At 42.0% G+C, this 8,453-nt stretch overlaps 1 protein-coding gene across 1 annotated transcript; it reads left to right on the plus strand.

The window, feature by feature from the left end:
• Positions 1 to 256: 256 nt before the first annotated feature.
• Positions 257 to 7,496, plus strand: tram1 (translocation associated membrane protein 1). Its single transcript, XM_026180706.1, has 11 exons — positions 257 to 618; positions 2,880 to 2,943; positions 3,786 to 3,907; positions 3,989 to 4,105; positions 4,191 to 4,249; positions 4,332 to 4,416; positions 4,608 to 4,678; positions 4,844 to 4,948; positions 5,020 to 5,163; positions 5,606 to 5,757; positions 5,964 to 7,496. Exons 1-11 carry the CDS (start codon positions 496 to 498, stop codon positions 6,032 to 6,034), a joined length of 1,113 nt encoding a protein of 370 aa, XP_026036491.1. The 5' UTR covers positions 257 to 495; the 3' UTR covers positions 6,035 to 7,496.
• Positions 7,497 to 8,453: the final 957 nt, after the last annotated feature.

Genomic DNA, 8,453 nt, shown 5'->3' on the forward strand with positions numbered 1-8,453 from the left:
ACTACCCACTGAGTTTTCTTTCTTTCTTTTTTTTGACCAGTGTATATTTGCTCATAAATTGTGTTTTTCCCTATCCTTTAACAAAATGACATAAGAGTGCAAACTAATTCTCACTATCTACTTTATGAAGGTGTGGCTTGGTCCAGGTTATTTTTAGAGTAAATTAAGCAGCTGATATGATAGAAAATATTTTAAGGGAAGGCTTTCTCCAGCCACTAAACTCAGCTTACATCTTGTACTCCGAACCTCTAGGCAGCGACAGAGAGCCCCAGCTGTTACTCTCCTGTGCGTAAAGATGGCTCGTTGGTCAGGCGCACCAGCTCTATCCGTGGACCCTCCCACTAGTGGAAGAGTGACACGCCATTCAATTGCTGCCTGGCCCGCTGCATGTAGGAAACAGGAGGGAGCTTTGAGCACAAGGATATCTTACTATCAGGCAGGAGGAGGGAGAAAACCCGGCTACAGTGAAGCAAAAGTTGGACGAATCGCGTCGACATGGGGATCCGAAAAAAGACTAACAAGAATCCGCCGGTGCTGAGCCATGAGTTTGTCATCCAGAACCATGCAGATATTGTTTCCTGTGTTGCTATGGTGTTTCTCCTCGGCTTGATGTTTGAGGTGAGTCCACATGTTGAATGGCTTATTTTAAACTGTGGATCACTCGAGGGATGCTCGGCAGGAAAAGTGAGGGGGATTATCGCTAGAATGAATGCCGAATACTCCCAATCGGTTCTCATGAGAACTGACATGGCTGTCTGATCTATTCTTCACACTACTTCCTCTCGTAATCGAAACTTTTCCCCATCACGATGGCCTCGCGTTTGCGTTTCATTCCAGAGCGTTCTAACCTCACTCAACTGCTCTCGGGTAATGTTATTTACAGTGACTAAATATGAGGTTTTTTTAAAGCGTCGTGGGAACTATTTCACTCACATCTGGCTGCTTTCCCACCTAAAATTCGACAAGCTATTTAAGAAAAAAAAATCATCGACACTAAGGCCCGCGGATCGAGTATGCACGCAAAAAGAAAATCAAAAACAAAAGTATTTTTTTGCGATATGTTTTGCAGAAATTTCCCATCAAGCGGCAAGTTTGCATTGCAGCACTTTATCGAGCTCAGTGGTTACGGTGTTTGGCAACACTCTGGACTTGGGTTAGTTTGTATGTGTTACGTGGCAATCGCGCAGCGGTTCACACAGCGCTGTCATCACCGAAACCCGCTTTCTCCGTCACTCAAAGTTGTCACCGGAGCTGGGAGAGCGCTTCAGACGTGACCGGACACAGCGAGCTGACACACGGGATCGTGTCACACAGCACGGCAGTGTCTTAACGCGCTTCAATCTGCTCTGCTTTGAAGCAAATGTGCGTTAATGTCAAAGCGCGTTTCATCCAAGGCGGAAAAAAAGCACCACCGCTGCTGGTGTCCAGCCGGCCATAATTAAAACCGCTTCCTGTTTGTACTTTCCAAAATAAAACTCCTGGGAACTACGTGCTGTTGGCAGCGTGGATGTTGAAAAGCGTGATATTTGCAGGAATTGTTAGATTTATCTGTGCTACTTTAGCTTTAGCTCTTTTTTTCTTTGCTTTGAGATATTTATTTGTTGCAAGCCGGGTTGTCTTGCTGTGAAGGACTAATATGCAACTTCCAACTGATATCTCATTAGCTGCCTGCCTTGATTAAGTTATCTTTACTTTCAGTGAGGGTAAGGAGTTTGTTGCTCTACATAATTCACATTTAGTGTCATGCATTATCTCGTGTTCTTAAATTTTCTGACTAAAAATATTGTATACAAAAAAATACATAAGCAAAATGAAAGTAAAACAATTGGAAGGCATAGAAATGTCAAGTATTTGTACCTGTTGTTTTGCTTTCTGTTATAGTTTTCCCTCTTTAGGCCAGGAAAACAAATATCTCCACTATAAATATAACTATAACTGCACAAAATTAGTGGGACACAAAGGAAAAACTCTGACTTCTTGTATTAGTAAAAGCCTTTTTACTCATATGGACACGAGTATCTGGCCACCTACACACTGCACCTGCAGGAGCTTTTATGACATCCCATTCTAAGTACATAGGTATTACATAATATGGAGTTGGTCCCCACCCACCCCCCCCCTTCCTTTGCAGCTACGACAGTGTTCGCTCTTCTAGGAAGGATTTCCACAAGAGTTTGGAGTGTGTCTGTGGAAATTTTTGCCCTTTTATCCAGAAGAGCGTTGTGCTGAACGAGAGGCCCTCGCTCAAAGTCTTTCTTTCAAAGAGGTTTTTGTTTTTGTTTTTTTAGATCAAGGTGGCACAGTCAAGTTCTTCCTAACCAAACGCATCCACCCGTTTTCCTTGCTTTATACACGGGGACACAGTTGTCCTGGAACAGAAAAACTCCTCCCCAAACTGTTCCCACAAACCTGGAAAAACCTAGAATTGTCCAAAATGGCTCGGTAAGATTTAAGATTCACTGGGGCTAAAGGGCCCAGGGGCCCCCAAAACAACCCCACAGCATTCAGTGATTAAAAGATAAGGGCCAGAATCTTTTGTCTATATGGTGTATAGCTTAATAAAAAGACTTTTACTAATATAAACTCTAAGTGTTTTTTTCCACTGTGTCTATTGTGCAGAAAAGTTGTGTTTATAGTGATGATATGTTTGCTTTCCTGGACCGAATAGGGAAAAGCATAACAGAGAAAGCAAACAGGTAAAAATACTGAATATCGGTAAGTTTGTGTTAAACATAACAGCATTAACGCAGGTGTGTTATATTACCACTATATTCATACACATCCTAAATGTATTATTTCAATTTTTAATAAGCATTTTGACTTGTATTTTGTACAATTGCTGTCTGACTGAGATTGACACGACTGCCTTTTGTCTGCAGGTCACCTCTAAGTTTGCAGTCTTCTTCATAACTGTCCAGTACAACGTCACCATATCAACAAATGGTAGGTTAACCAATGGTGTGTGGGGAGAACAGATGTTTCAGTGCAGTACTTTCTTTTACTTGCTGCATTCCTCTCATTTGGATTCTAAAGTGGCACTTACGCAGCCCTGCACAAACCCATTTCAGGGTTCTTCCCCCCCCCTGCTTCTGAGCTAAATTTAGTCTGCCTGATTTATAAAGTTCTCTTGTGGCAAGGTTGCGCCGGGCGAATATGGGCTAAGGTGTAATATAGGCCTCACAATCCGAGTCCTGCTCCTTTCAAGGTTAACAGAATCTCTGCCAGCTGACTTCAGATACCGACACTGCAGGACCTGTTCGTGCTGTGTGTGGTGTGCAGGCTTCCAGCTCGGTGATTCAGCTCTTATCTGCTGCACCTGACGACTTGCCGTATTCTGTAACTTATTTACAGCTCGAATCTCATGAGCCACATAGCATCCAGCGTCCTAATCTCTCTGCAGTGAGTGTTCTGAAACGATTTCAATGATGGCTGCTGTATTTTTGGATCGATTTCTTTGCGAGTTTCTGTAAATGATGACCAAAACCACTCAGTCCATCTAGAATACTTGCTGGGAACTGTGTTCACGTATCGGCTATATCTGTTTTTATGGACACTGAGCTCAAGGGTGCATGGAAATAAATGTAACTTTAGAAAACTAGAAGAGATTCAGCGTGTATATTAGTTCAAATACAGTCTCTTGCGTTTTCAAAGCGGTGTAATTCTGCACAGCCGGGGCTCACTAATCCAAACATCTCACTCCAGGAAAGCGCACCTGACATTTTGGATGTGAATCAATCACAGATGGGTGTTGATTTTTCACTCTGCGTGACTTTTGTGTGCTGCAGAAGCACCAGAGGAGACTGCCGTGAACCACTTCCACCACGGGATCAAGGACTTGGCAACTATCTTCTTCTACATGCTGGTGGCTATCATAATGCATGCCATTATCCAGGAGTATGTGCTGGATGTAAGTGGGATAAAGACACGGAGTTAAGGTCATCTCTGTTAGAAACTGTTCTGTATTGTTCACTGCTGGTCATCTTTGCAGAAAATCAACAGGAAGAAGCACTTCTCCAAAACCAAACACAGCAAGTTCAATGAGTCCGGCCAGCTCAGCGCCTTCTACCTCTTCTCCTTTGGTTGGGGCACAAGCATCCTGCTCTCTGTACGTACAATAGCCAGCTGCCTTTGGTTTTTGTTTGCTTATGCCTGGCCCCATAAAACATACTTAAAAGCTTGCTTGTTCTTAGGAAAACTTCCTGTCCAATCCAGTCAGCCTGTGGGAGGGTTATCCGCATACACTGATGCCGTAAGTTGTGATGCTGATTGTGGAAATTCATCAATCATTTGGGACGTTTCTAAGCTTTTTGTAATGTCTCGCTTTCTTTCAGATTCCAGATGAAATTCTACTACATCTGTCAGCTGGGCTACTGGCTGCATGCTCTACCGGAGCTGTATTTCCAAAAGACAAAGAAGGTAAGAGGACGTGCGGAGCCAGTCGCTTTGGGATGGGACGATGCGACGCAGTTTCCTGTTTGACTTCCACGGCCGAGCCGCATTGTTTCAAAGTCTCATCATCCTCTCGCTTAAATCACCATGTGCAGAGCCGCACTGCTGTAAATATTTTGACCATGTTTGGCCTCCCACCCTTTGTGTTTACTGTTTAGGAGGATATTCCACGCCAGCTTGTGTACATCTCCCTGTACCTGGTGCACATCGCTGGCGCCTACATTCTAAAGTAAGAAGCGCCCACTGTAGAAAGCCTTTAATTAAGTGTGTGAGTTGGTGTGGCTTGTGTTTGTACACTGCCCTTTAGGAGAAAGTTTGTGGTGTCCTTGTGGGGTTTTTTTTCCTGTCATTTGTAATGAAAAACTCTCTAAAGATGTTTCTTTGTGTGTTACAGCCTGAACCGCCTGGGTCTGGTCCTCCTTGTGTGTCATTACTTTGTCGAGCTTCTGTTCCACATTTCCCGTCTGATCTACTTCAGCAATGAGAACAGGCAACTGGGGTGAGTTCACTATTAGGAGGTTTTAGCTCGAAAGAGGGCAAAGTCTTAAAACTTGTCCTCTTGTTTTGCAGTTTCACCATTTGGGCGGTCTTGTTTGTCCTCGGACGGCTGCTCACCCTGTCCCTATCTGTCCTCACCGTGGGCTTTGGCCTCTCCACAGCTGAGAACCAAGGTTTCGATTGGGCCGCAGGAAACTTTAACGTCCTTTTTGTTCGGTAAGTGTTTCTGAGAGTAGAAACTGAAATATCTGAACTTGCAAACGGAGCTGAAATTAATTTCTTTTGCTCGGACAACCTTTTTTAAAATGTGTATTTCGTGGAGATTGAAGCTAAATTTCTTGATATTTTTTTTTTAAAAATTCATGTGCGGCAAATGCAAATTTGTAAGAAGCGCTCATAGACTGCTCACAGTGGAGACGTGAGGCCTTCTTTGTAGACCTTTAAGAGCATGTTGTATAGAGCTAAAATAAACCTACAGCAAGAACATCGTCATACAACAGGAAGTGCACTCCTGCGTCCATAAATGAGCATGACGCGCAACCACAATGCATCTTGTGCTAAGCAGATTAAACACTTCCTACTTTGTTTTTGTGTGCCGTTTCTACCAGTGTCTTGTGCGTAAGATAAAGTGCGATGCTTTTATCCCTCTCTCTACTAGGGTAACTGTCCTGGCTGCCATCTGCCTCACACAGGCCTTTATGATGTGGAAATTTATCAACTTTCAGCTGCGCCGGTGGAGAGAGCATGCCCAAGCTCAGACCTTGAAAAAGAAACAAGCTCCTTCCAAGAGCAAATCAAAGAAAGACAAAGGTGAGAGCACGAGCATGAATTAGCTCCCTATTTGCAAAAACACAGCTCTCATTCACACAGTGGGATCACCACAGTTGTTCTTTAAAATACACGATTAAATGTCTTTTATTTTTCAGTTTTTCAAATGACAAAACGGTACATAACTTAAAGGCTTGTCTGCTCTTTCACATTTTTGATCTCTCCTTTTTTTTTTTTTTTTTTTTTAGCCAACGGAGTAAATGGAGTTAACTCTCACCAAGCTGATTCACCAAGAGCCAGAAAAGAGAAATCCTCATAAAACATTCCTCTCAGCCCTTTCCATCGCCTCCCCACCTCAGAGAACTCTCCTCTCACTCTCTGTCCCCTCCTCACGTCCGGCCCAGCAGATCCTCCGGCTCCTTGATCTACGACACGCATCTTCAGCTCCCACACACGACTGACCTCCCAGCTGGACTTCAAGGACCAGAATGCAGCTTCGCTTCTCATCCAGCACACCGTCATTTCTGAATCCTTGCCCTGCTGTGCTATTGTGAATGAAAAGAAAACCAATTAAGAAAATAAACTATGAAAAAAGAAAAAGAAAAAAAAAAGACCTTTATTTAAGAAGTGCCTATTGATACGGAGCGTTTTTTGTACAGAGTGTAATTTTAAAATTTCAGGAATGATCACTGCAGTGTTTTAATGTTTCTCCCATTTTATCTTTTCATGCTTTTTCTAAATACTGTGTATTTCAACTCGTCTCTTCTTTTTTTTTTTTTTTCGTCTCCTTTTATTTATAACCGCTCGCTCTGCTCCTTTTCTTTGCCACCGACTCCTGCCCCTCTGTGGGGGGATTTTGCAGACACTATATGTGAATTTCCCTGTAATGTCTCTTGTTTTCCCCTAAGTGAGGGATGCGAAAAGGAAACAAAATCTTATCTTTGTCTTTCAGATTAAGACTGGGGTCACAAATCGACTCAAACTCAGTGTTTTCTCCATTTCGTTCTTCAGCGGACACCTATAGATGGAACGTAAGGTAGAATATGGAGAATTTTAAAGTCCCCTTATGAATAAGAATAAAGGTGAGTGTGCAAAAAGCATTCGAGGAAAACAGGAGACATCTTTGTGTAATAATGTAAGTAGATTCACGGTTCAGTATTGTGCAAAACTGCCAGCAAAGTAACCTGATGTAGCATTAAGTGTCAGAGTTCAGAACAGCTTTGTACTGAGATCATAAACTGTTGCGTTTGTATCTATAGTTCTAAGAAATAAACACGCCTTGTGTTTTAGCTTTGGATGAGATGACTTTCTAAGAGAGACGGAAAAGACTTAATCAGGCAATATGTCGGTTTAGTGAGTTTGAATCGCTGTCTTGTATGATCCTGCCTCATTTGCTGTTTAAGTGGAATTGTTTCCCTGTGTTTGTATGGCCTGCTTGAAAAATGTTCACATGAATGACTTGTTGTAAAAGCATGGACCGAGAATGAAACATAACTATGTTTTGTTTAGCTTTTAACACCCCCCTCCCCTCCCTTTACCCTACTATTCACTGTGCCATATGAGCCTGGTTGATATGCCTTTTATTTACATGCCATAAGATAAATTTGCAAAGCTACAGAGAGCAATCAAATACGTTTTCAAGTAGTTTCCCAGTTAACACCGGCCTGTTCCAAAAGATTAACCCGTTGGGTATGCAGTGGTTGCCTTTAAGCTGCATGTGGATTTCTGAACCTGTCCTGAGGGGTTATCTTGATAAAGGAATAAAATGTATTGAAAACAAATTCTCGGAGTTGTGACTTGTGTATTATTATCCGTGTACACATTTTAGTTTTTATTTGAAGAAAGAGGCACACAGTTGAGATAACTTAGATGAAGCCTGGTATTTAACGTTTGAATGCAATCACTTCTTACATAGACGCAACACCTGCTGGGAACCTGGAGTGAAAAATCAAGAATAGTTCATTTCACTGATATTTAATGCGAAGGGGGCAGTGTTATGACAAATTATGCCTCAACACTGTATGAAGCTTTTATTTTAGACGCCGAAATTAAGATCTCTAATTGTTTCACTATACAAGTTAAAAGGGGGCTTTGTGTTTGTCGTGATTTTCTGTCACGTAGGTATGTGCAGTTGTGGTAAGAAGATGACATCCACTCACTATGGGTGTGAATTTCATGGTAATTTGGGGATTTTAATGATTTCTTTTAAATGTTTTTGGTTTGTTTTCCCAGGATTGGACAATTCAACGACATAAGTGGCTTCAAAAAACAAAACAAAAAAAACACACAAGAACTGGGTGCACAAGTTAAAATTTATTTTGGATTTTCTATAATCCGCATTGTCAAAAGTATATTTACATACAGCCCCACTAATTTTTGGTTAAGTGTCTTTTAGCAAGTTGGACCACAACCATATACTTTTAGTAGCCATCACAAGCTTCTGGCATAATTCTGGCTGGATATTTGACCGCTCTTCTTGGCACAATTGGTAGCATTTATTTCAATTGGTTGGTTTCCTGGTACAGACCAGACTTTGAAGCATAGCCCACAAACTTTCAATAGGGTTGAGGTCAGGGTTTGGGAAGGTCGTTGTAGAAGTACAATGTTAGCCTGCTTTATTCGTTCCAGAACAACTTTTGATGTGTGCTGTTGGATCATTGTCCTGTTGGAATACCCAGCTGTGTCCATTTTTCAAACATCTAGCTTTTGACTTGAGGTAAATTAGAAGAATTGGGAGG

Source organism: Astatotilapia calliptera, chromosome 9 (genome assembly GCF_900246225.1).
Source record: "Astatotilapia calliptera chromosome 9, fAstCal1.2, whole genome shotgun sequence".
NCBI lineage: Eukaryota > Metazoa > Chordata > Actinopteri > Cichliformes > Cichlidae > Astatotilapia > Astatotilapia calliptera.

Excerpts from the sequence above, each read along its gene's own strand:
- tram1 (XM_026180706.1), top strand. The coding sequence starts at position 496 with ATGGGGATCCGAAAAAAGACTAACAAGAATCCGCCGGTGCTGAGCCAT. Across the intron at positions 3,908-3,988 it reads TCCAGGAGTATGTGCTGGAT|AAAATCAACAGGAAGAAGCA; the intron begins GTAAGTGGGATA and ends TCATCTTTGCAG. Across the intron at positions 5,164-5,605 it reads TTTAACGTCCTTTTTGTTCG|GGTAACTGTCCTGGCTGCCA; the intron begins GTAAGTGTTTCT and ends TCTCTCTACTAG.